Source organism: Lineus longissimus, chromosome 2, assembly GCF_910592395.1.
Source record: "Lineus longissimus chromosome 2, tnLinLong1.2, whole genome shotgun sequence".
In the NCBI taxonomy this organism is placed as follows: Eukaryota; Metazoa; Nemertea; class Pilidiophora; order Heteronemertea; family Lineidae; genus Lineus; species Lineus longissimus.
This window is the reverse complement of record NC_088309.1, coordinates 21,429,117-21,456,995: the sequence shown is the minus strand read 5'-3', so window position 1 is coordinate 21,456,995 and position 27,879 is coordinate 21,429,117. Positions and strand designations below refer to the sequence as shown.

General features: G+C 42.9%; 2 protein-coding genes across 3 annotated transcripts; both read right to left on the bottom strand.

Annotated features, from left to right (window-relative positions):
• Positions 1–4,287: 4,287 nt before the first annotated feature.
• LOC135483009 (DNA replication ATP-dependent helicase/nuclease DNA2-like) lies at positions 4,288–15,869 on the bottom strand. The gene is made up of 22 exons (XM_064763503.1): positions 15,843–15,869; positions 15,486–15,533; positions 12,716–15,255; positions 12,209–12,286; positions 11,692–11,925; positions 11,240–11,327; positions 10,806–10,891; positions 10,379–10,607; positions 9,858–10,065; positions 9,455–9,623; positions 8,968–9,153; positions 8,650–8,766; positions 8,278–8,409; positions 7,824–8,026; positions 7,279–7,625; positions 6,840–7,033; positions 6,508–6,594; positions 6,162–6,279; positions 5,857–5,937; positions 5,612–5,704; positions 5,085–5,276; positions 4,288–4,779 (listed from the first exon to the last, which is right to left on the bottom strand). Exons 1-22 carry the CDS (start codon positions 15,867–15,869, stop codon positions 4,567–4,569), a joined length of 5,670 nt encoding a protein of 1,889 aa, XP_064619573.1. The 3' UTR covers positions 4,288–4,566.
• Positions 15,870–17,254: 1,385 nt separating this feature from the next.
• Positions 17,255–27,487, bottom strand: LOC135482839 (uncharacterized). 2 transcript variants are annotated; one of them, XM_064763269.1, is made up of 14 exons: positions 27,351–27,487; positions 24,174–24,273; positions 23,960–24,040; positions 23,679–23,736; positions 23,292–23,374; positions 22,664–22,788; positions 21,959–22,329; positions 21,659–21,778; positions 21,160–21,283; positions 20,766–20,832; positions 19,805–20,391; positions 19,214–19,400; positions 18,653–18,802; positions 17,255–18,364 (listed from the first exon to the last, which is right to left on the bottom strand). In XM_064763269.1, the coding sequence occupies exons 2-14, from the start codon at positions 24,261–24,263 to the stop codon at positions 18,140–18,142; spliced, it is 2,268 nt and encodes a 755-aa protein (XP_064619339.1). In that variant the 5' UTR covers positions 24,264–24,273; positions 27,351–27,487; the 3' UTR covers positions 17,255–18,139. The 2 variants fall into 2 exon arrangements, with proteins under 2 accessions (XP_064619339.1, XP_064619338.1); XM_064763268.1 differs by lacking the exon at positions 27,351–27,487 and adding an exon at positions 25,284–25,422.
• Between the last annotated feature and the right edge of the window lie 392 nt (positions 27,488–27,879).

The window sequence follows — 27,879 nt, the reverse complement described above, 5'->3', positions numbered from 1 at the left end:
TGGCACATGGAGAGGCATAAAAACTTGTCCTTATCATTGCTATGTGTAGAGCAGACACCAGTGTACATCCTACTAAATTGTACTGTACCCCATTATACATGTATGACGTATGACAAAAATTTTTGCCCTGATCACAGATGTCAAGGAAAAACGGGGGCAACACAGCAAACCTCAAAACGGCAAGCCTCTTCATGTCCACCACAGGAAAGTCCCAAATCGACCGTCTGAGGACAAAGTCACAACTAAATGAGTTACCAGTACTTCAATAATACAACCAGTCTCAACTGTGAAGCACTTGGTCTTCTATGAGTGAACCAGTCTCCACAGTACAACAATTGGACTTGGATGAGTGACCAGTTTTTGAAAAACAACCACAGTCTCCACTGTGTAGCAATTAGTCTTCATCGAGTACCCAGGACTCAATGTGACACCAGTCTCCACAAAATAGCCTTTGGTCATCAAAGAGCGACCAGCCTTCAATGTAACAATCGCTTTCCAATATATACTAATTAGTCATCAAAAAGTGACCAGTCTTCACTGCAACAACAGGTCTCCGCTTTGCAATTAATCTTCCAAGAGCGACCAGTCTTCAATGACCAGTCAACAACCAGTCTCCGCTGAGTAATTGGTCTTCAAGGAGTGCCTTGACTTCGATGAAACAACCAGTCTCTCCACTGTGTAGCAATTGGTCCTCAAAGAGCGACCAGGCTTCAATGTAACAACCAATCTTTCCACTCAAGTGTAACATTTGGTCCTCAAAGAGCGACCAGTCTTCAATGACCAGTCAACAACCAGTCTCCGCTGAGTAATTGGTCTTCAAGGAGTGCCTTGACTTCCATGAAACAAACAGTCTCTCCACTGTGTAGCCATTGGTCCTCAAAGAGCGACCATGCTTCAATGTAACAACCAATCTCTCCACTCAAGTGTAACATTTGGTCCTTAATGAGCGACCAGTCTTCAATGACCCGTCAACAACCAGTCTCCGCTGAGTAATTGGTTTTCAAGGAATGCCTTGACTTCGATGAAACAAACAGTCTCTCCACTGTGTAGCAATTGGTCCTCAAAGAGCGACCACTTGTCTTCATTGTAACAACCAGTCTCTATATAGGAATTAGCTCTCAGCTCACTGAATGACCAGTCTTCAATGTAACAACCCGTCTCTACTGCCCTGGCAGTAAGAATGGATGACACACTGGAGGCTAATAATGGGCAGAATCAGTGGACTGTCCCCCAGTGGCCATGCACTCACCTGCAGCCGAACGATAGTTATGGTCCTCCATTGCCAGTGGCTCGCTGTTGGCTGCCACAGACCGTCACTCTACTCACTTGTCACCTGGAGAGGCCCATTGATGTTTGCGGCCTGAGACAAACCGCCTGCTCCACCGGCTACAGGTTGTGAAAGACAGGGGACTACTCCTCCTACTAGACCATCTACAGGTTGTGAAAGACAGGGGACTATATACCTCATGCTCCACCAGCTACAGGTTGTCGAAGACAGGGAACTATTCTTCCTGCTACACTGGCCAGAGTTTGTGAAAGACAGTGGACAATACCTCCTGCTCCATCAACCACCCGGAAAGTGTACTCCTGCTTTACTGGCTACAGGTTGTAAGAGCAGAGGATAAAGCTGTAAAAGATGGGGGACTATTCCTCCTGCTACACCAACTACCAGATCTAAAAGACATGAGACTGTATCACCGGTTGTGAAAGACCGGGTGTTTAAAATATCCCGCTGTGTCATAGCCAAAGGTTGTGAGTTACAGGTGACTATTCTTTCTGTAAGTTGTCATATATATATGCAGATGACATCGTCCTGCTACACAATCCACAAATTTGGATAATAGGGAACTATTTCTCCAACTACTTGATCCACAAGTTCTGAAAGTCAGGGGACTATTTCTACTGTTACACCTAGCCACAAGGGCTCTTCCTGCTACACTAGCCACATGTTGTTAAAGACAGGGTACTATTCCGCCTGCTTCACCAGCCGCTGGTTTGGAAAGACAGAGAGTTGACGTTCCTCCAGCCAAAGACATTCCCCTCCTTCCAATAACAAAGACATTCCTCTCGCCACGTTCGTTGTGGAAGACAGGCAACCATCCCTCCTGCTCCGCCAGCAGCTACAGGTTATGAAAGACAGGGGAATACTCCTCGTGCTTCACCAGCCACGGTTGGTGAAAGACAGGGGACTACCTCTTCCTACATTAGCAACCTGTTGTGAAAGACCGCCGGAAACTGTACTCCTGTTGCAACGGCTACAGGCTGTAAGAGACAGCGAATTAAGTTGTAAAAGACGGGGGACTATCCCTCCTGCTACACCAATTGCCAGTTCTAAAAGACAAGAGACTATTCAGCCGGTTGTGAAAGACCGGGTGTAAAAAATATCTTGCTGTTTCAGCCAAAGGATGCGAGTGACAGGGGACTATTCTTTCTGCAAGTTGTCATACATATATGCAGATGACATTTTCCTGATACAGAGGCCACATGTTCGGATAACAGGGAACTATTCCTCCAGCTACTTGATCCACAGGTTGTGAAAAGCAGGGGACTATTTCTACTGTGACACCCAGCCACAATGAGCTATAAAAGACGGGGGCTCTTCCTGCTACACTAGTCACATGTTGTTAAAGACAGGGGACTATTCCTCCTGCTTCACCAGCCGCTGGTTCGGAAAGACTGAGCCGTTCCTCCAGCCAAAGACATTCCTCTTGCCACATACAAAGACATTCCTCTCGCCAAAGTCATTCCACTCCTTTCATTCGTCGTTGAAGACAGGCGACCATTCCTCCAGCTCCGCCAGCAGCTACAGGTTGTGAAAGACACGGTGAAAGACAGGGGATCAGACTACCTCTTGCTACATCAGAAACCGGTTGTGAAAGACTGAGAACTGTACGCCTGCTTCATCGGCTACAGCTTAATTGTGAGAGACTGGAGATTAAGTTGCGGAAGAAAGGGCCACACCAGCCGCCAGTTGCAAAAGACAGGGCACTATTCCACCGGTTGTGAAAGACCGGGAACTGTAGTTCAGTAGTACCAGCCCAATGTTGTGAGAGAGAGAGAATCATTCTTCCTGCTACACAAGCCACACGTTGGCAAAGGCAGGGAACTATTCCCCCGGCTGCTTGAGCCACAAGTTCGGAAAGACAGGGAACAATTCCTACTGCTACACCAGCCGCAACTTGGGAAAGGCAGGAGAATTCCTCTTGCGACATCAGCCAGGAGTTGTGAAAGACAGGGAACTACATCTCCTGGGGCTGCCGATGCACATCACTGCCCCTCGCATTTCTCATCTGCCAGCAGGTTCGACCGATGGTTGCTGTCCGGGCACATACTATGGTCCTAAAAGAGCGACCAGTCTTCTGTGCAACAGCCAGTCTATACTACATGCAAATCTGCATCATGGTCACAAAGACTATCTATAACGAAGACCTTGCTTCAATATACACTGAAGGGATAGTTGGAAAGGGACACTCAGTATGGTCACGACCTATCTTATTGAAGACCTCAATATCTAATAAAGGGAGAGTTAACAATGGGACAACCAGTTTTGTCATGACCTGTCTTATTGAAGTCATTGCCTCAATGTCCATTTAAGGGATAGTTGGGAAGGGACACCCTGTATGTTCACAACCTATCTTTACTGAAGACATCAATATCTACTGTAGGGGGAGTTGAGAATGAAACACCCTGTGTGGTCACAACTGTCATATTGTAGACACTGCCTCAATCTACGTCAAGGAGATTTGGCGATAGGACACCCAACCTTATGATCACAACCTGTCGTGGTGAACACTGCCTCAATCAACTTCAGGGAGAGTTGGCAAATGGCACACAGTGTGTGGTCACAACCTGTCCTATTGAAGACGTTGTCTCAATCTGCTTCAGGAGAAGTTTGCAATGGGATATCGCTTTATGGTCACCATCTGACCTGTTGAAGACATTATTGCCTCATCTACTTCAGGGGAAGTTTGCAATGGGACATCGCTTATGGTCACAACCTGTCCTGTTGAAGACAATGCCTCAATCTGCTTCAGAAGAAGTTTGCAATGGGACATCGCTTATGGTCACAACCTGTCCCTCAATCTACTTCAGGGGGAGTTTGCAATGGAACACCCTCTATGGTCACAACCTATCCTGTTGAAGACATAGCCTCAATCTACTTCAGGGTGAGTTGGGAAAGGGACATCCTGTTAAAGATCCTCATGTGCACATTTGTGTTGTCAAAAGTAAACAAAACAATCATAGAATTTCAACTGAAATAATTTATTTACCAGTTTTGTACGGAATTTTTACATTTATATGACAATAGAGTTTGCTGCAAGAAACTTAGGTTCTCAAAAGTGAATTAACCAAAATCAAAAACTGCTGTAAAATGGCAGTGGCGAATACAAGAATATACCCGATTTATACACATTCAAGGGCATTACCGGAGTTCATGCAGTAATTCATCATCACAGTTAGATGTCAAACTAAGGATACATACATCTCAGTGAATAGGAATGAACACGTTGGGAAAGAAACATGTCTCTATGACAAACACGTTCAAATGTTCAGAAATTAACACTTTCAAAAGTCATTTGTTTCAAGCTCTTTCAGGTCTAGGTGGGCATGAGCCCCAGCAGGTAGGGAGTAAATCTGATTGTCTCGTAAAAGCTCAATCAAACTGTTCAAAGGTCCGTAACTCCTTAGGCTGGGGACGTGTCCAATGAATATCAATTTGTGCTTGGCTCTTGTGATAGCGACGTTCAGTCGGCGAAGATCGTGTAGAATATCTCCAGTCTAGAAGAAGAATGACAAAAGATTTCAATAACAATCATCTAATTGTAGGTATGGTTGTGACAGTTTCTTCCTCTTCAGTGCTAGTTCTGCACCTGGCAGCGTTATTCTCCAGGGAATATTCCTTCTCTAAGGCAGGATGAGGGCTTTTAATGCCAATACAATTCGGTGCCTAGGTTATGGAACATCAGTCTACATGTGACAGAATTATCTTGGTAAACATCAGAGACAGTCTACTCCCATCTGTTTAGATATCTGTCCACTGTAGACCCCTCCAGCTTTATAAAACTGTGTTCCCTATAACTTACATTTTCTTGTGCCCTTTGACTCCTCACATATGAAATAATGATGACATCTTTGTCCCTGCCCTGGTACTGGTCGACCGTATTCACCTCGATTGTATTGGGAAGGCAAGGCAGGGATTCTAGTGACTTCTTGATGAACTGGACCTGATTCCTGTACGGGGCTATGATACCTATGTCTGCAGGGTCTACACCACTCTGAAAGTAGATATGATTGATGATAAGTACATGTAAGGATATAAAGGGACAAGGTAGCTCCTGCCATCGTTTTTCATTCACATGCCAGCCAATTGAAAATAGATTGCAATGACAGGGCTACCTTTCCCCAACTCTCCCCAAACATTTACCTCAGCTGACATCGTCAAAGCCACCTCAATCAGCCAGTGTACTCATAAGGTCTTTAATGACAAATATTTACAATATATACATGTATTTAAAGACAAGAAACAGAATTCCACCCATGTTTCAGAGTCCAAGATATCATGAGACATGGCTGGAGTTTTCATACCTCAGTTCAATTTTCGGACATATACCTGCACTAATGAATAAGATACTTGTAATGTCATCATGGCCTCGACCTCATTTTGCAGTTGGCCTTCAGTGCTTCTGGACTCTGGAGCCGGCACCTGAAAAATCAAGAATCCATCCAATTGAAGAGGTGGTTGCCTGGTAGTCAGCCTCATGGCCCAGTGGTTAAAATCACTGAGCTCTGAGGCTCCTCGAAGTTTACACTGAACATGATAATGATATGAAAATAGTTCTATAAACAGATGCCTACCTGAGTGGTATCAAGGAAGAGCACTTCCTTTCCAGGTGATGGATCAAGCGAAGCCTTTATCCATTCACAAGTAGGCGGGAGCTAAAGTCAGATAAATCATTCATTTAGGATAATTGACAAGAAAATGTTCAAGTCAAGCTTGTTATGCAGAATATATTGCAAATACAATATGGTCGTTTTTACAGAAGCTAAATGACTCTTTTTGACACATTAGGCTGCTTGCTCTCGTACATGCTACAGCAATTCTGCCACATGATATGTCCATGTGAACAACTATTGTCCGATGCCAAATGTCATCCTGTTCCTCTTACCTGATTCATGAATTCATCCGTCTGTAATCGCAAACAACTGCTCGCCACACTTTCTGAGCCACATTTTAGTATGCCGTCATAGACCAACTGGTTACTTAGCTCCATGATAGATCTGGAGAGAAAGAATCAGAAAAAAATGAGGAAAATATGATGAGAACACACTTTAGCTGGTCTCCTTACAGAAAAGTGCAGCGTGCAAGGGTGGACTAAAAATGAAGTTCTGTTTGAGCTATTCTATATTCAGGTTTGTAGACAGGGCAAATGTCTTAGACTTCATCCTTTCTAGTTGGGATTTTCTGATGTGAAGACAAAGAAGATCGACAAAATGTCATTCATCTACCTATTCATCCTGTATTGCACATCCAACTCATACGTAGCACCATTTGTATCCAGTCGTACAATCAAACTCTGGTCCATGCCACGGGCCCTGTGAGCAGAAAAAAATCAACCTCAGTCACATAAATAAATGACAAATACTTCAATATAAATATTTTACCCAACCTTCTCTTTTTCAAGTATATTATTGGGATTAGGTTGTAGACACTACATGTATTCTCAAACAATGTATTGAGAGACAGATCCGCTGGGGTTCTGTATGGTCTTAACCACTTTACGCTTACTTTCACTGAACTCCCTAAGAAAGGCAAAACAGAACAAGGCATTATTTCTCACATAGCATCCTTGCTCTGAACCACTGGTGGAAGCTGCTGAGGATCACCGACCAAGGCAAACTTCTTGGCATAGAAGAGTGGTCCCATGCAGGCCGGCTGCAGGATCTGGGAGGCTTCGTCCACGATACAAACATCGAAGAACCTCTGAGTAAACAGCTGGTGGGTCACACCGAAACATGTGGTGGCAACAATTTGCTAAAATGGAAGAGATGTTTTATATTATAAAAGAGATTACGCCCAAAGAGACATTCACAGACAGAGGCAAATTTTGTTTGCATGAAGATCATGAATGATAGAGTGGTATAGTCTGTCATTCTGCCCACTGAATAAGACATATTTGCAACAAGGTTGAGGGAAACAGTTGACAAAACGCCCCAGCTGCGACAAGATAGAGTGAGAAATGAGACACTTTTCACAGATTGAGTGACAAATAATCCTACCTTGGATGCATAGAAGCTTTCCAACTCAGCAACAGAATGAATATCTCTGGTAAGCACCTCAGCCGAGTATGGCTGAACGGACGGATGAATCTTTTCAAGTCTGCCAAGTCGGAGAAAGTCCACTTTGTTTTGTATGAGCTTCAGGAGGATATTATCAACGGCAGAGTGGGTGTAACTTGTCAGTAGCACGCTGCAGCCAAGGCACACCAACATTCTGACTAGAGCAATGATGGTCGAGGTCTTGCCCGTTCCTGGGTAGCCCTTGATCAACACGTAGTCTTGACTCATCAAAACCTTGAGTACAGCTGACTTCTGGGGTTTGTTTAATTTCTTGAAGATGTGTTTCACTGAAACAGGAGAAAAAGAAGGAATATTTTCAATCATCATGATCATTCAGGGCATTGTGGTTCTTTTAGGAGCCAAGACAGATACACTCTTCAACCCGTAGCTCGAATTTGCCTATCAAGAGAAGTGGTGTTTTAATCAGTGGTGCTCAATCACCGTTTAAACAAAAGTATTTCTGACCAGTACCCTGAACGACTCACCTTTTTCGATAGCACCTTTAGACAATGTGTGACTAAATTCGGGGGCCCTATGTTCAATCAGGAGCTCCCTCAGTCTAGCGCTTGCCGGGTCGTCTTCCATTAGCTTGGCCAGATTGGAGAAATTGGTTGCCATGGAGTTGTATAAGTTACACTTGTCGAGACGGAAAATCATCGAGTGATACTCTGGATCATTCCGAAGGTTTCTGAAATAGCAATCAAAGTGAATAAATACCTACATCCTGATTGTGACTTTTTGGTTCTCAGAAGAAACGTTTGTGACAAATTGAAAAGAATATAATCAAACACCAATGTTTCCCTTTCCATGCAAGGCAGCAATGATGAGGACGATTTTTATGTCCCTCGGACACACTTTGCCCAGGAGACCCAACACAGGTTGAAATTGAGATTCTGAGACTGTGTTATACCTCTGAATATGACTTATGACCCCACTCACCTGTCAGTGCTCAGTTCAATGAGATTTTCAGTGAAGTTCATGACGTAGCCAATACTGAGTGCAATCAGGCCTTTGTTCTCACAGCTGATCACGACACTCTCACCTTGGACGAAACTGACCGCCAATATTTCGCTGAAAAAAATTATAACAACACTACATGTACAGCCAGAGCCTGGTGTAACAGTTGATGACGCCAACTTTTTCAAAGGATATTCATTTCATCACTCCCATACACCCACTATGTGTCACACAGGAATTTCGTTTCCAAAGAGCCGAAACTGAATGAAACTGTCTGAACTCGAGCTTTTGACAGGATCACTCATTTATCCAAATGGCGCCACTATCTGTGCCTACATAGGGTTCACGGCTTACCTTGGGTGTGCTGGATGTCTGACAAATGTGTGTACAGTGTTACCATCTTCCAGCAGTCTGTCAGTAGTGGAATCGCTGCTGAGAATCATAGTGCTGAGACAACCACCTTTGCCCTCCCTAGAAGAAAGAGATCAAGATCAATTGAACGGATTTGATGAGGAACCTCTGAACTCAGAGACTTGGTCAGAATTTAAGGAACACTACTTTAGTACAGTCTAAAACACACAGCGCACAGATAACTGAAGGCAGAACATTCCATGACTGCTTGTGCTGAAGTGTTGCTGAATAAATTTGAACTTGTGCTGAAGTTGTACTTGCCTTTCAAGTGCGTTTTTACACCAGATGCCCTTGGTGTTATCACGAGCTTTCGAGGCCTGATCCTCTAGCTGTAGCATGTAGCACCAGGAGACGAAGTAGTCAAGATGGCTTGGAGACAGATGGGACAGGGTGTCGGGAACCAGAGACTCCATTGGGTGATTTGGAAGGGAAAGATGCTCTATGGAACTGAAAAACAACAGTGTGGTTTGTTTATCAATCACAACAAACTTTACAGTTCTGCTATCCATTACCAGGATTTGAATCAACAAATATGATGCCTTTTCCAGATTTTCTCAAAGTGCAGTAACGCATACATTTCTAGGTCCTGGGAGCCCGCCAGATTCAATGCTTAATTCAAGGTACCGCACCAACATTTGGAAAACCTGGTCAGCACATGAACATTGGGAAAACATATTGATTACCTAATGCTGAAACATGCAGAATTAGTCGAAATGTTCCCAATTGACTCAATATGAAAATGGTTTACCTTTGATACAAAGCACAGGTAAGAAGGTGAGGACACCTCTTGCAAGCTCTATCGTTGCTGATGGGTCTGGGAAGCGATGTCAATCGTGTCTCCTCGCCTTGAACTCCAGACACTTTCTCCAAGCTGTTGGTCAGGTAGTGGGTCAGCTCATTTCTAAGTTGTAGAAGGCCTATAAAGAGAAATGCATAAGATATATCAGTTGTTGGAGCCATCTTGAAGACAAAGGCACATATTGCAAAATATTGTGACAAAATCTAAATAGCCAGAGGTGAGATATTGCTCCAATCAAACCCGTCAATATTATTGTGCCCAAAATGCACATCTACAAAGATTTATTAACGACAGGACATGTACAATGTCTTCATATCTAGTAAAAAATTTTTTTTTAAAATCAATCAAATACCTTTTTTGTTCTGTTCTTCAGCTGGCACGTTCTGCATGGCGCCATCTTTCAGATAAAGTAGAATCCCCATCTCCGGGTCCGGCCTTCGATCGGACATCATCATCGAGTATAAGGTGACTTGACCTTTGTGCTCAACTGAAAATGAAGACTTTCCTGTCTTCAACTCAAGTGGGACAATCTTCCTAGATGCACCAGCGGTTTTATGAATCTAAAACAAATTGAAGTGAAATGCTAATACTGAAACTTTAATTACAAAAGACAAATCATTCCACACACAGGGAAAGTTCTTTCAGATCAGTAAATATCATTTGGTTGCCTATACAAGAAGCACAATATCTCTACCTGATGACCTACACCATAAATGCAAGCGAGTTCCTTGAATTTGACTCTGGAATCTAACAGGACTCTTCACAGTCAGGCACAAATTGTTTCTGATCGGGCTCAATATTTTCATTGCGGAGATTTCTTCGGGGACTGCAAGTTCAACTTCTATGACAAAGTGTACTAAATATTTTGATCACCTTGACATCGACTGTGACATCAATTTTTCCTTTGATCCCGAATCGCGGCGACCAGACATTCTCTTCAATATCCTTCACCCCAATCACACTCAGCTCTCCCTTCGGGTGCCTCTTCTCACCAAACGTATAGAGGCCCTGGTGAACGTGCTTCTTCCCCCAGGATATGATCTGTGGGATATAGATCTTGATCTCGTCCAAGACTGCTTCTTCTTTCAAACCAAGAGCATACCTAAACAACATAAAACACATCACTTCAAAAGTAAAACTACTATCAAGATTGTGAAAGTTAATCAACAATGTATGTTCTTTCCGAAGAATTCTATCAACCTGATGATTAGACTGGACGCTCTGTTTATATAACATCGCTTTATGATACACAGGTGAGCGAAAATATCAGCATTTGATTGTCAACCTTCACCTATCTTACATTTCATGTAGAAACTTCTTTTCCTTGAGAATATCATGAGCAGCATTTAGCATCGCATCTTCACTAAACTGTCTATCTTGGATAATCTGAAAACACAGAGGTTAAGGTTATCTGAAAGAACAAAGCAAGTTACCAGTACATGTATCTGAAAGGGTAGAAGTCGGTATAAGCCTGAGAACAGTATTTCTAACCCACCAAACAGCCCAGGTTATAAGACAGAATAGTCGCTTGGGGAAGACTGGCCTCCTTTGCCCTACATTTAGAAGGCAAACCAGCCTGGGAGAGAAAACTTAGAAATCAAATGGGGTAGTCTGGGCTCGTAAAGACAGGCAATAGCAACCAGACTTGAAGACAGAGTCTGACAAGAAGTACCAAGGTTACTGTACATGAACCACTGCTAAGTCTCATGATTTGGCATCTTAAAATTTACTCACCTTTTGGAAGAGACTGTGTATGATGCTACCGTAGAGCATGTGTACATTCCTTCCATCCATTCCCTTAAACTTGGCATTTAGAACAGACCTGAAGAATCAAACAGAAACATTCAGAGTTCATCCTTTTTTAGGTCTAGTTTAACATTTGTAGAAACGATTACAAACTGCCTTGTGCTGATGTTTTCCCTCAGAACCACAATTCAATATCAAGAGGTAATCGAGTAATTTTAGGGTAACACAATGCTTTTGAAGACCAAACAGTGAGAATTACTCTGAACTTGTAACATGTGGATACTTGTAGATCTTCAATAGTTCGACGTTCATGAGAACAAGAGCCAACGGTAACTGATGCAGCCTGGACCATAGCCATCTCTGCAGTGTAATGTCTATTTGCCTGGCATTTTGGTGAAACCATCCTGCTCTCCTCGACAAGAAACAGTCCTCTGACATACCTCCTCATGCAGTAGACACTGCCGACGACCGTCGTCCCGGACACCAGGTAATCAGGATTCACCACAAGCAGGCCTTGCTTGTCACTAACGTAACTGATGCCAGATGCATCGAAATGAGATAAAACGTTTATAACATCTCCAGCTTTCACATGCGTGTCCGCCCAGAAGCCTCTAAGGATACATTTCCGATTTATGTCATCGGGAATAGACTTTAAGATCAGATGGACCTCCTGACTGTAAAGAAACAAGCCAGTTACTAACATTTACCTGTACTAACTCAGAAAACCTTTTCTTTACTCTTACTGAATAGTAATTTAATCTTACTCTTCCTTACTGTAAAGACATTTAAATGAGGTACTAGCAGTAGCATGCTGAACTGAGGACATATTATAACAGACACAGTGTAATGCCATTACACGAAATCATTTTATTTTTTTGGAAAGTTCGGCACTTGTTATGGAATCACTGATATCACTGCAAGTATCATTGTTGTCAAGTACTAGAATTGTTGTCTTACCCAAATGGCTGTACATCAGTTACCAAATGACGTCCAAACTTCGTACAGGGTGGAGGGCAGTCCTTCGGGTGATAATCCCTGAAACATAAACAACATGCTTCCATAATATTAAAACATTTAAACAAACCTTCATTTACAATGCATGTACCCCTTGTTATTTCTTACTGTACCAAAAACATACGAGGTGAGATGATCTGAACTCATTATCAAACTTTCATACTGGCGTCTGCCAGGACACTTTCAATTCATGCACTTGTAGCACCAGTTGAGTTATTTGAGGTAAACTCATCCATTTGCTTTTTCAAGCCAACAATATTTGGCCAATTTTTCATGGAGCATTAACATATGGTAAGAACAACGCAATTCAAAGCACCAGTTGTGTTGTTTGAGAATTGCTTGAAGTGAGTATGTACCTGGCTAATCTGAAATCAACACTTCCGAACCTCACTACTGACATGCATGCTGTATGAAAATGAACGGTAATACCCATTATCACATGAAACTTACTCGGGGGCCTTGTTGAAAGGCGAGAACTTGCTGAAACTTTTACTCAGGTTGACTTCAGGTTCGTTAAGGTCAAGATGTTCCATCCACGATCCATCCATGCTGAAATCCTCAAATTCCATCTCAGGTATCTGAACAACGGGCAGAATCTTTTCCTGGCTCTGTTCGCTCGATTGTTCAGATATCCCACTCGAGCTCTCATATTCGATATTAGCCTTAGACTGTATTTTTAGATTGTCCTTGACAACGAGCATATCGTGAATCTCTGGGTGTCCTAAAGTGACGGGTGAGTCACAGACCATATCCATTGCAGAGTCACAACTGTCCCCATTGTCTTTTAACTGGTTCAAAGAACTACTTTTGTTACCCAATGTAACCGGTTTACCACAAATTTTCTTATTGTTTTCACAAAGGTTGGCGTTGCTTGATAAAGAAGTGTCAGTCAAAACAGAGCCCGAAGGAAAATTTGAGTTCAAATCTGTTTTTAATTTTTCTGTACTTGATTCAAGTTGTCCTTGTTCTCCTCTGTCTGAGACTGCTCCACTGAAACTGCGATTCTTGTCATCTAACTTCTTCCACTTGCGATTCAACTTCTTATCGTAGCTGTGGGCCTGCGTAGCTTGAGTACAGCCGCGGATTTCCCCGATGATATCCGACAAGATGTCTTCGTCGTCATCCTGAGGTAGCGACCTCACTCCATCCATACAACAATCGAATCCATCATCCCCTGCAATGACCCCCGACAAGTTCATGTCACATTTCGAGCGATCCTTGTGGCTCGTTTTCATCTTGGGTGTAGACGTGCCAGCAGTGGGACTTCTCAATTCGTAGATTAAACAGGACAAAAATTCATCACTTGCAAGATTTTCATCACCAACAGCAGAACCTGCTACATTAGGAAGTGACGTTTTGGTCTTTTTGTTCCTGCCCGATAATACTCGACTGTAGGACAGTGACTTTTTATCTGGAGCCTTATCAGCAGCAGACAACATCTTCAGTCTTTGTTTCCGGGATGACGTTTTGTGCGGGTTCACCATCTTCGAGTCTTCAAAATCAACGCCATAGTCAGGAGAATTCAATATGTTATCAGATGCAGCGTCCGTTTGAAGATGTTTTGGAGTACCAAAAGTGCGTTTAGCATCTTCTAGCGCAGCAGTTGAGTGTCCTGCTGAACACCAATCCATATCTGAGTTGAGATTTCTCTTAGTACTAAGCACTTCCCCATAGTGCTGTTTCGGGGTGAGCCTCTTAGGGTTTGGGGAAATGCCCAGTCCTTTAGCACATGCTCTTTTTACACCACCTTTCAAAGATTTATTGCTACCATCAGCAACATCTCCAAGATCAGATGTTGAAACAACTTTTCCAAATCTATCGCTGTGTTTCTGGATCTTCGAGCTCACAATATGTGATTTCTTCGCCCTTGCATCACTGGAATTCTCCTTAATACTAACGGCGGTAGTAACTCTAGGGACCACTGGACCATCACCACTACAGTCCATGTCAGTTGTACACGCATCCATCCCCCCTTCCAGCACAGAGGCTGGACCCGACGTCATTCCGTGAGCTGAATACAAAACCTGCATCTGCAAGTCTGAGTATTTCTCAACCTCCTTATTACTTCCCATCAAAGAGAAATTACAGCCTTCGAACGGTGTCGGTTCAGGTTTGGAACTTTTCCCTTTTGGCCTCAGTTGTTTTCTAGGTTTAAAACCTAGATGACTCGCAGACAGGTTAGAAGCTGACAGCATGAAACTTCGACCCTGGACTCGTTTCCTTGCATTGCTACCGAGTGGCTTTGTCTCTGGAGTAGGCGGAATGAAAGTCAAGCTGTCATCAAGATCACTCATAGTAGTATTGGGATTCTTGGCAGCTTTACCACCATCATTCACACCAACTGTGACCCCTTTCTTTGAACTGTTACCAATCTTTCTATCGTGAGATACACCAACAACCGCTTGTGGCTCTGGGGACATAATTTGAGTTTCCGGAATCACTGAGACTTGTTCAGTCATATCGCTACACTTCTCAGTTGGCTCTGCACACGTGGAACCAAAAAAGAAAGACCCAGGAGCAGAAGCACCAACATCGTCATTTTTGGGGTTTTCTTGAAGACATTGAACCAGATCAGAAGAACTACTAGTACTAGTGCGCTTAGCATCATCAATAGAACTACACGACACAGCAGTAACTTTTGCAGCACAGGAGCCACGATGACCACTTTCCCTTGTTTCAGTATCAGTCCTTCCAGGGCTATCTTTCACTTCAGAGCTATGAACATTACGACCCACATTCTTTCGAAGGCTCTTTTCAGACCTATCATCAGTCAGATCAATAACACTAACATCCTCATTTCTCTGCCTCTCTACATTTTTCGTTTCAGCTCCATGATTTGACCGTTTCCCCAAATTTGCTGATGAGGATGCTTTTGGTGAAGATTTAGTTTTCGCTTCTGACGTCTTTGGCAACTTTGATGATGATGAACCACCTCCTACTGTACTGAACAGGCTGCTGCTGGCTGCACCGGAATTGCTGCCACTAGGAGACTAGAAAACAAAACATGCTATGACGACAATGTACTCAACTGAATCCTTTTTTATTGGATTGGATAACCATGAGAAGGATTGTAGCATTGCTCTGATTTTGTCGTCTTAGATGGTGTTACTAGAGACTGGCTCCGGCTTTTGAAAATGAGTTGTTACTATTGCATAATATGTCTGACATTTTGTCTGGATACACTATTAACTTGGGCAAGAAACCAACCCACACAACATACCTTGAAAAATGAACTGAGAGTAGTTTGTTTTTCACTTTTCTCTGGTCGCTGCAATAGCATGAACAAACACAATAAAAATTGTATCAAACATATAATACGTTAACTTTAAAATATGCACATGAAATTATGACTTTATGATGTTTATTTGAAACAAAAACAAAAACTACATTTTAGTTGCACTACCATTAACTCAAATACATTCTTTTTTTTCTTTCAAATTAGTTCAAAGTGAGAAATATCCAAGTGCAGCTGGGAAGTGCAGAGGAACATTGCTCCTTGCAAAAAAAGCAAAAAGAAAGCTGTGGGAATGACTGAGACTGAGAGCCCAATCTATGACTGCAACTTATTGGTACTTACATTTTTCTTTAAGCTAAGTTTCCCCATTGTGTGAGTGTTACATGTATCAGCAGTTGGGTACTAGTCACTTTCTAGAAGACTTCTTTCAGCGTCACAGAACCTTCAGGTTTCAGGTAGACCCCATTTCTAAAGAATGGCAAGTAAGGTAAATGTGGTGATGAAATAAAACTCCTTTGATTTCTACTTTAGTTTGACAATCTACATTTGATCTACCTATTACTCATTACGTTGATAACTCTAAACCTAAATTTAAATCTGGTTGATGCTGTTTAGGATGACGAGTCTTAACTCTTATTCTATAATCCTTGCTTCAGAAAACTGGTCAACATCTTGGATCATGGCATGGACAATGGTCACTTTTACACCAGGCGGAGGGAGTCACTGCTAGCCGAAACAAACATAACTATAGGCACAACGAACAAAAGAACATCATGTGGTGTGTGCGACCATGCGGTCCTTTGTTGGTTGTCAGTTGTGGCCAGCAGTGGCATCCTCCACCTGGTGCAAGGGCCTCTATGGATGGCATGGTAATGCCCTTATATCAGGAGGAGGAAGCCACTGCTGGCCACAACAAACATGTTCTTTCATTCGTTGTGCCTATATTTAATTAAGGCTAGCACTGCCAGTGACTTCCTCCACCTGGGTGTAAAAGTGACACTCCAAAAATCTCAAGACCGTTACACTGCGCCGCAAGACAACAAAAGAGGAATTGTAGCTTGTCCATTGTTAGTATGTTACATACTTCTTGAACTTGAAACAAGCCGAAGCCCACACCATAGACATAGAGGTAGGCCTAGGAGTAAAGGTGGTGTGTGTCTTTACAGACACTAGATTCAGCTTTTTTGAGGCACCCTGAGGCTGAGCCTTCTCCGGTTTTGAAGTACAATTTGAATTTGTTTAGCTGTGCGATCGTGAGATAATGTACCATAAGCTAAGCATATAATCACACAGAGGCAAATCCTTACTTTAACACCTCATCCAATGACACTTACATCCACAAATTGCTTGAAGTATACATGGTTTTACACGAATCATATTTTATGAAAAAATGAAAATTGCGGCTACTGTTGTGGTAGTTGTTTTCGATTGATTGATGTTCCGTATCAGCCGCGTGGTAGTTGTTATCGATTGATGTTCCGTATCAGCCGCGTACAGGGACCATCTCAAAAGAAGAATACGTGTCCGATTTACTCAAACGTGGGTGTCTAGAATGATAAGACCTAAGACCCCTAGAAACCTAAGACCCTTGATGCTAGAAACTAGAAACCTATGACCCTTGATACTAGAAACTTAAGACCCAACTAAAAACCTAAGACCCAACTAAAAACCTGAGACCCTTGATGCTAGAAACATAAGGCCAGGATCTCATGTTTCTCCTCTGTCGCACTAGAATCACACAAGATAACGAGACATTTGAAAATAAGTTGTAATTTTATTGGCTAACTTATGTCATTTCAGAGGCGCATCTATTTCTAACTTTTCATTGATTCATATATTGAATACAATATAGAGGTTGAGATATCCAAGTGTAGGCTACCTGTGAGCGGACAGGTACATACGTTTAGTGTGTAAATTTCTTCAAACGGTGAACAAACTGTCCGTATATATATATAGTTGGTTCCGCTCTTGAAGCGGTCAAAATCATGCTTACCATCTATCTAAGAAATACTGTACTTCTTGGGTAATAAATAAGCAATTTGAGAAACCGTTCTGCGAGAAACAATTCGAAACTTTTTTGATACAGACGAAGCGAGTTTATGTTGAAAATAAGGCAGCCCAACCAGCGGTTTCGGTCACACCACAAGTATTTACTGGCTTAACTAAGTGTATAATAGAGACAAGGGTGATTGTGATAAACCAGGTAAATTCTATATGGGATTGGGATCAGATACGCCCACTAAATAGCTACTTTGTCAGACTTCTCCAGGAAGTGGTTTTGATATCATATCTACACTTTGGACTGCCTTGGGAGTGTAGCTCCTTGGATGTTTGCGAATGTTCGAACCTGTTGGGAGGTAGATAAACATATAATACTGTGACAGAAGTGAATCATCGATGGGACAGCCCTGCAGTGTGAGTGTATTTTAGGAGCTATCTAAAGGACTGATATAAGAGGATCATTTGCCCCTGATATTTTCCTTATCCCAGGCTATACAGTAACTACTACGACATCCTCGAATACCATGCAGGTTACGTATGTCTCTCCCCTTGCACACAATACTGAGCGCGACATAAATTGTCCAGTTATAAACTAAGGCCCTGAAGCTCAGGATGCAACGTCGATGACATGCACATATTTACAGCGCGGGCAACCGCAAGCTTGAAGTTGAAACTGGTTTAGAGAGAAGCACACCAACATCATTTTCGTCCACGAACATAGGTTGCTTCTGATATGTCTTTAGAACGTCCTGAACTCTGAGGAAGTTGTGCCTCCCGATCAGGTACTGTCCTTCCGAAGTCCGCTCTATCCGAAAGTGTCGCACCCGCTTGTCATGTAGGACAGATATCGTGAAATCCCCTTGCTGAAGATAACAACGAAGAGGATATGCGTCAGTGATTTAAAGTTATCTCGTTATGCCACGAGTCGTCAAATGGACGAGTAGGGTAATATGATATTTGTTCGTTTCTCATGCAAAATGGCAACAAACTTTACCGAAAAATGATAACCGTCAGCCTCCCTGAAACTTGCAAACCATGTCCCAAACTGCCTCGCAAAACTATGGTAAAAGAGGAGACCGAATCGCCCAGCTCCAGTATACCTTTGCCCGCAGGCACTGATAGTCTAGGGTGTGGCGGTGTTATAGTCGTACCTTCTTGACACTTTCTCTGACTAAGAACTCATTTTGCTTGGCATGCTTCTTGAGAAAGTCTTCGGCATCTTGGCGAGACATGTAACCGAGGTACCATGGATGTGCCCGATCATCAATAATAGCATTCTTCCCTGGTTTCAATGCTTTTACCTGAAGGAACAACAATGACAACAACAACAAGTCTGAAGCCAATGCCACACTCCTCCGTGACGGTTAGTGCTGGAAGTCTAACTAACAACGAAAACATCTAAGTGACCGAAACCACAGCCTCGGGAGTGTATGAAGGGGACCAATAAGTTTTGGCAACAGGGAATTCATTTAAAAGGAGTTATCAGCAACTATTGACAACACGTTATCCAACTTTCATGAGCACATGTGTGTAATATCCTCGTATTCCTACAAGCTACAATTACGAGGACTGCAGCCTGTTAAACGGGGGTAAGTACGTCCTCGATCGCATCCTCCTTCTCCACGGACTCTGTTCTCGGAGTCGATCCCAGGCGTCCGAAGTGTACAAGTACGAACTGCAACAAACGTACAATATATTGTAATATACCTTACCAGCGAGGTTGAATCCACCTTGGGAGAGTGCGGTGACGTTGGCGGTGAATCCAAGGTTTCATCTAAAGGCTTCACCTTCACTTGTGTGGGGTTTAGCATCTCACTAGGTATATTCGGCAGGGTGAGGCCGGGAGTGATTTTGGCATATACGACTGCAGTGTCTTGGTGCGGATCATGGGGCGTCTTTCTAGAATCAAAAGATCAAATAGTGACGACAATGGTGACAACTAGTGATATAAGCTACATATGCACGACTATAGTGGTTTACTTGGTGTCGCGGTTCACAATCCGGGCATCGCTGTGTCCTTTGGCAAGTTTCTTTCTATCACATCCTTCCAATAGGATGTGACAAGGATTTCAACCTTGGACCTATGACTTTCAGCACAAGCAAAATGCACCACACAAGTGCAAACAAATGACGAGCTTTTGGGGGATGGACAAACCGTCCTGACGCTGATGACAGAGTCTCTTTCCCCAATTGTCTCCTAAAACCACTGTGACATGCAAATGTTTCGAAGATAATGCGCAGAAGCTAAGACAGACGACATTTTCATAGAGTATACAAAAACGGCTGTACAGACAAACGCTTACTTTGATCCGACCTCCACGTTGATATATGTCAACCCAGTCGTCCCTTGTTCTTTCCCCACATTCTCATCACGGCCGTCCTTCACAGATCCGTTACCATCGCGCAATTCACTCTGGGAATATTGTCTCTCTGGAATCGTCGGTCTTTGATCGCCAGAAGACACATCACAATTCACATAATTATGTCCACGCGTGCCAGATTGACCCGGATCTCCGCCTTTTTTTATCTTTTTCGTTTTGTCGATATGAGCGTAAAGTGAATTTAATTCGTCCGTCGTGTCCGCAGTGTCGATTGAGTCCGTCTCGCTAACCGGACGTGACGGGTCACTAATACTATGCGCTTTTGGCTTCGCATAAGGTGGCTTGAGCGCTGAGGGTGTCTCCATTCTGTTATTTTTATCTCCGAGATCTATGGTGACCGAAAAGTCGTCAATTTCAGCATAATCGTCCATATCTGAATTTCTTATGGTTACCAAAGGTTGTGTCTTTCTGAGTGTGCTTGAACGCCTGGGAGCAGGCGGTTTCTTGTATAATTGGGACTCCCTCCGACTTGTCCTCATATATCTGACGTAATCATACAGATCATTTTCCTGAAACAGATATACATTTATAAGCACATGAAGTCAAGAATGAGGTCGACCACGGTCCGAAGCCGTGATCAACATTCTTGAACCCTGACTGGAAAGGCGCGCAAAATAGTATAGTCAAGAGGTTTAGATTCTGAAAGGTAACACTAAGGTCATCAGAGCGACATTTGAAGTACATCTACTATGTATTCTTCCTGATAAATTATGCTCAAACTTTTGTCGAGATGGATCAGTGGAGTTAAAGGTATTTTCGACGTTGAAGTCACATTAACTCTCTCATCAAGTTCGGCGGGAACTTGTCTTGTATCTTCTGGCAGAAACAACGTGAGGGACGATCCAAAAGCGACAACCTGAAGGGACCAGGCATTTTGACATACCTCGTCTTCCTCATCAATGACCTCTTCCAAATTTGCAGCAGGAGTTAAACCCTTGCGACCATTTACCCTGGAGTAGAAAAGACAGGCTATTTGGCCATGGTATACGGCGGAAAATCTAGCCCGAGTCAAACAGGAATTGATTCAGAGACGGAACTTATTTAAAGGGACAACTTGGGCATGAAATTTAGGTGGCCATGATGATGATATCCCGCTCGCCACCATGCGCCGCCACGTCATGTAGCATTACATTGAAACCGATCTCCAGTAACAAAGCGAATTTCGCTGGCTTTGAGGCGGATGATGATGATGATGATGATGATGATGATGATGATGATGATGATGATGATGATGATGACGATGACGATGATGATATGTACTCAAACAACAAACTTACTGGACCAACCACCAGCCATCCATATTCGCCTCGAGTACAACCACCTCCTGTCCCGTTGTGTAGGTGACTTCCTCGTCATCCTGTGCCGTGTAATCAATTAGGGCTTTGAAGAGACTTCCAGTTCCTTAAGCAAAATGGTAAACCAACTTTTTTCAATAATAAATGCAAAGAATGATGTATAAAAGCTTCTTCCAGTCCGGACAGTGAAACATGTTTATAAAGTGCAACCAATCACCTCTCTAGAAATGACACCCTCTCTCTCTTAAGGACTCAGTAGTTTTGGACCCAAATAGGCAAATTGGTTGTTGTCATTCTGTTTGACCTGTCTAATCAGGAAATCTCTCTGCTAAGGACAACACTTGTCAGCCCCGAGGGAGTCCTTAATAGAGAAGTTTGACATCTTTAAAAAAAGTTGCAGTCACCATGGCCATGTACTGCTGTCTATCGCGAGATACCAAGTATTATTGTCTTCAGATAAGAGGTTCGTGCTGACACTAACCTTGATGGGGTGTTTTGGTGACAATCATGCTGTCCACTGGTTCGATTGGTTCAAGACAGGATCCTGGCGCCCAACCTTGTTGGATTGTGCCTCCACCAGCAATCTGGACGAGCCACCAACCTTGGAAAACCAAAAGCGTTATTATACTTCTCATTGACAGAGCAAGCACTTTATCCCTTTCTTGGCATTATCGAGAGGCGGAGTACATGTATATTGAAAACCACTGGTGCCAGCAGAATGTTTACTTGGTGGAGTTGGGAGGAGGATGAAAATAAATAATATTTCAAATGGGTTCCTTACCTGAAATTAGCTTATCAACCACCTCTACAGTGTCGCCTTCCTTCAGACTGATCTCATTAGGCGCTCTCTTGTCATAATCAGAAGTGACCTTACACTGGCCGTCAAGGACCTCACTGTCACTGTCGCGCCTAGAGGAGGTCTTCGGGGAGGTGTCCGGATGAAACTGGTCAACACTGCCGCTGGGAAATGTTTGATAAGACAGGGCCGGCTGACTGCCAATGTCTCGGGACTGGCCACTCTCGATCACGTTTCCAATACTACTACTTCGCTTGTGTTGTTTATCAGGTTTGTAAAACGAATATGCCCCCTTCGTAAGAAATTTCTTTTGCCGTTTGTTGTCTTCGAAAAACTTTAATAGTTTGGTGGCTAGCCTGGTAATAAAAGAGGGTCGGTGCTTACAATTAAAGGACGGTAAAAATAATCTCAAGTGCTATTTACCGAGAAAAGATGTAACGACTCTGTCTCATTTCATATAGTGGATGTTGGCTGAAACTTCTCTCTGTCCGTATGCGGACCCAGAACTGACGTCTTCGCGAATCTGTTCCGTATTCGGCGTTTGATTTGAAGTACGATGTAGAACCTCACCCGTTCGAATAATGCAGGAGTCTTAATTACAAAAGCTGAGCTCATACATCGAACACCATATTTCAAAGCGCGTATCGTTATTTTAATGGCTTCTAAGCCTCTCTTAGTTTTAACGCTCACCCATGTGACTGCTGCCCTTCACTTGGCGGCTCCTTGACATTTCCAAGTTTATCAGTGGGCAACTGTTCGAAGAAGAACGTCACAGACGGTTTACAGATGACCTCTGGAGGAAGACTCAATGCTTGCTGAAAGCAAGAATTTTTATAAGATTAAGCTTAAGGTACAGCTTGTGTGTAGGATTCAAGCGGCCAGTAAAGATAATGTGCCCACTCCCCGCCACTCGTCGCCACATGTAGCATCACACCAAATCTGATCCCCACCAAGGACATCTTTATCAAGGAAATGTTGGAAGGCAGATTTCGAAAAGGCAGTTTTCGACATGGCTTGCGAGTTTCAGGTAGGCTGACGGCAGTTGAGAGGATTATGCATTGTACTGCATGATGTAATAGCTTCGGACATATATAAATCGGAAACGCCAGATGGCTTGGTGTGTTTCGTTTGGAGTCAACCATCAGCATCCATCCCCCGGCGTGTCCAAAATTGAACTTTACTAGGAAAAATAATCCTGATTTGCAATGACTGTCTGATGACCGCCGGGCCAAGAAAGATCAAGGTGGGAGTCATTTCAAAATACATGTACTATGCGGGATAAAGAGCTGGTAATCCCACAAACAACACTGATATTTACCCTGCAAAAATCTTCTATTTTCCTCCGCCTTTTCTCTGCCGTGTCTTTCCCAACTCTGTTCTCTCTCTCAAAGAGGCGCAACGCTGAAATTGTTGAGTTAAAACATAACCCTGCTGTTAATTGCCAATCAAGGTTGTAATACGACGGTACCATTTAAGGAACGATACAATGGCCTGCTGTGAGAGGATGATCTTCTCCCTGGTCCTCGACATCACCTATACAAGTATTAGGAATGTGGTGAGATCGAACATCAGATTGATTTCATTCAGATTTGGGTTAGACTCGCGGGGCAGTCCATTCCGTCATCCTATTCTTTCTTATGTTAGGGTGAGGGACGAGGCAGGTCCACTGCGTCCGGAGTGTAATATGGGGAGGCATGGAAATTACCTGGCAATTCTGGAACTGTCACATCCTCTCTCGTCTTCAATTCGTCGCGCAATTGTGCCTGCAATGGTGAGTTTGAAAACCATGTGCCAAATGTAAATATAAGCATATCATTTAACAAATGATAGAGAGGTTGCAACATATGGCACGCCAACACAAACGTTAAGATCACGATAACATCACGTCTCCACGTCATCTGCTTAAAGTTATTGTGCATCTTGACGAGACCTGAAACTCGCTATTAAATCGTTTCTATTCACATGGGCAAATGGGCCTAACCTTACCTGAAAGTCGAAGAAAGAGCTGTATTTCCGATAGATAACGCTTTCCTCACCGTCAGACCATTGGACATTCAGACAATATACCTGCAAGAAAAGCAACATCTGTATCACAGATAATTAAACGAATAAATGATATAAATTTCGTGCATTGGGGTTACGAAACTTCACTATTTTGGAGTAGGGTTCTTTGGAAAGGATGTTTGCCAACTATACCTACATAATGCTTGTGGGGGTAGGTCCTTTTCTCGGCAGAGGTACATATCACGTTATCGATTATATGAAATGACGTCGTCATGGTATCAAACATACTTGTACATCTGAAATTAAAATAAAGGTAATCTGAGGAATGGCCGATGTGACAGTCATCGTCGTTCCTTGGATAGATTGTCCGGTGGCAGAGTCTATAAACGGTCATCGTCTATAATGCAACTGGTTAATCGTCTCGTTTATCCGACAAGTTCTGCCATGCATTGCGTTCATAAATCCCGCGCTTTTCACCAAGGGCAGCTCACCAGTCATACATGTAGCTTTTAAAAGATAAACAACTTCCAAAAGAATTCACATACTTCAGATTGGAATGAAGGCCTAAATGTATGAATGCGAGGAATGTGCCATATCATGGGCCACCACAATATTTCAAATCGCCGATGATTTTATCGACCGTCATGTCTAATTCATTACAAAAAAAACCCAAACAATTGAGAGTTTCAAATAAATCAAGCTTTATCGAGGTATGTTATTACATGTATCTATTCATGAACATTTGAAGTCAAAGAGATCCTTTGAAAAACACGACCAGGAAGTTTTTGCACCAATGTCAGGCGCTCACGGACTTGAATTGAAATTCGAGCTGACATGTCGAAGAAATTCAGGGTGTTTGCCTCAGTCCCAGCTACGCGTGTATGTTTTTATTCTGGCATTTAACTCCCTAAAAGTTTCGGAACCGCCAGCGAACTTGAGACTGAGGGAGTCTTCCCCTCTAGTTATGAACACTCACGACGCTGTGCAACCCGACTGCCAATCGAACCTACGGTATCCAATATTCTTATCCCATTTCGAGGAATAAAATCGTTCTTTGCAATCTACATATCACATACAGGTCGTATCACAGATTACACTCCCCCGCAGTGGTTTTCGGGTCTGAAAGTGCTGGTAAATCACCACACCTATTGCATGTTTTACTTTCGGACGGGGCGAAAAGCCCTTTTGTGGGGATGTTCGGAATTTGTTCCGGTGTTACGTGTACGTGTCATTGTTTGTGTACCTCATACACCTATAAAAAAAATTTCTACTGCTGAGCACCACTTTGACAACACACCATACCTACCCACACCACGAGCTCATCCTTGGCTTGGGTGTCATCGCCAGTTGCTCCAAAGTAAACGAGTAAAAGCGCTTATCCGCACGCCCGTATTCCCGTCTACGTTGTGCCATGTGAACGTTAATGCTGCCCTCCAAACCTTATCAAAGATAATATTCAACTGCCTGGAGATTTCATGTCTTGAGATTTTATTACTATATCACGTGATGCTGAACATCGTCATGTCACCTTTGATATCTAGAACCTTGAGTTGATAATTTACAATATAATGGCCATTGTTACACTGATGTGCATGTATTTTTTGTAATCAACAGTAGGTGATGTAAATCATGATACATCTGATCGACCTTTCAGAAAACTTGAATACGCCTATTAGCTTGGAGAATGCTAATACTGTGGTCATGCGCGTAGACCTGCCCCCTTCTTCCTCGATCAACATTTGCTTCGTCGCGATATCGAAGGGGGTTATGGTTGTCTCATCAAACACCTTCTCCGTGTGGCGACATTGCCGGCCGCATGATGCGGTCTCACGTGTACTAGTACTCGTCTCCTTCACCATCCCTCTCGCGTCTTCTAGACTACTGTCGTCTTGTATTCTCAGCTTAAAAGTCTCTTGGACGGTGTCGATTGGCGGATAATGACCATAATATTATGGTACACCCGCCGTCTTACGTCATTGACTGTCTTCGGCCGTCCTCAGCTGTTCAAATGTCTCTATAACTCCCTAATCCCACTGCAACTGTCTTCTAGCAGTAATCATTCTACTATCACTTGGACTATCTATTAAGACCGACAACCACGGAATATTTATATTCTATGTTAATTCTATAGTGTAATGAAGTTCGTGATATATCAAATCTGTTGTTGACAGCCTAGCTACCGACCGCCAATGTAGTAGGCTTTTACGGACCTCCACGAAACTGTCGTCCGCTGCGGACGAGGGCGGAGCTCAAATCAGGACTTCTTACGTTGTTATAGTGTAGGATGTTCAATAATACCTTTTGACGTCGGAAGGTTCATTATAGTTAACATGTACTTTTAAAGCAGATGATAAAATGATGATCACATTTAGCAATAAGTATATGATTATCTTGTTTCAATATTGATAGTGCTTAAAACATGACTGATAAACTGTCGTAAAGCAAGAATTGTGATGGTTTAGAAATACCACCCAACCAATTAACAGATTAAATTTGACCTGGTCATCGAAATGCAATGAATCAAGGTAAAGGCCCGACTCGGCAGAAGCCAGATAGGTCAGATTATAAGGTACCCGAATTTAATTCGCCGATAGAATAGTCTCTCCTCAGATCATTCAGTCCATCCTCAGGCCCCTGAAGCCTATAGTTAGCGGGATTATCGGGGTTTAACAATGGGATAGGCCAGAAAAGGAGATATCCCTTCTCATACCTCCTTTCCTGGCTCATCCCATTGTTTTGCCCGATAATCCCGCACACTGGGCTTCATGGGCCTGTGGTCCATCGAAACTTTCCATGGTTGTACGAGGAAAATACTCTAGTTTCATCGATCAAATAATGATTCATTAATTCTTACGAAATCAACACGAAGGCCATTGCAAGCCGGAACAGGATGTCATGGCAATCGGACAACTTGGTGTCGCCAACACATTGGGTGATATGAACAAAGCCTAGCAAATACTTCAACTTCAATTTCGTAGAGAAAGGCCTAGTGTAAATATACATGTACATGGAGTTTTAGATAATCATTTGGTACTCTTTATTCATATTACCCATTTTCTATCCACATTTAACGATTAAACTAACTTCGGAATATTGAGATGCGCCCTTAGAGGGGTAAATGTCCAAGAATTGGGCCATTTCGGATAAGTATGCAGCGATCATCTTCGCATTACCAGAGCCTGCAGAATGATAATGTGTGTGTTATTACTGAAGGAAGGAATCATGAAATGAAAATGAAAATGAAAGTGCTCAGGATAAAATTGTGGGTTAGAAATCCTGGACAAATTTAAAACATGTGTTACAGCTTAATGTCACCATTCAGTCGGAATCCCAAAACCGACTGGTTAGCTGAGACAGAGCGTTCGGTACTTACCATACGGAAGACAAAGTCACAACCATGTCTTTGCCATAGCAGGCCCCATCAGAATATAGTTCCAGCTGGTTTTCCACAAGTGACCTCTGGTTGTGGACAAACCAGGAAGTGCACGTGGGGCCTATGCTTTTTGGTCTTCTAAATGTTATGACTTTAACATCCATTGTTAAACAAACAGAAAAGCATAGGCCTATATATATCAAGTGTCTTGAGGATCTGAATACATATTGTGACCAATTTAGATTAAAGAATCGATGACCTTTATAGACCTCAGTAAACATGCCTTCATTGTGCAGTACACCTCGATGAAAAGCCATCATTTTGATCCAAATAGATGTGTTTTACCCAAGGCTGGATGATTTAAGCATTTCAAAAGCTTACACATCGAAGTGAAGTCGACAAAAGAGACGAGCTTTTTTAACATTCTCAATCAGAAAAAGGTAGTTTTGAGATGGTCCCTACTACAAATTGGTTCCGCTGGAGGACTGCCGGGAGGATTGGAATTCGTCTTGAGTACTTTACAATTCGC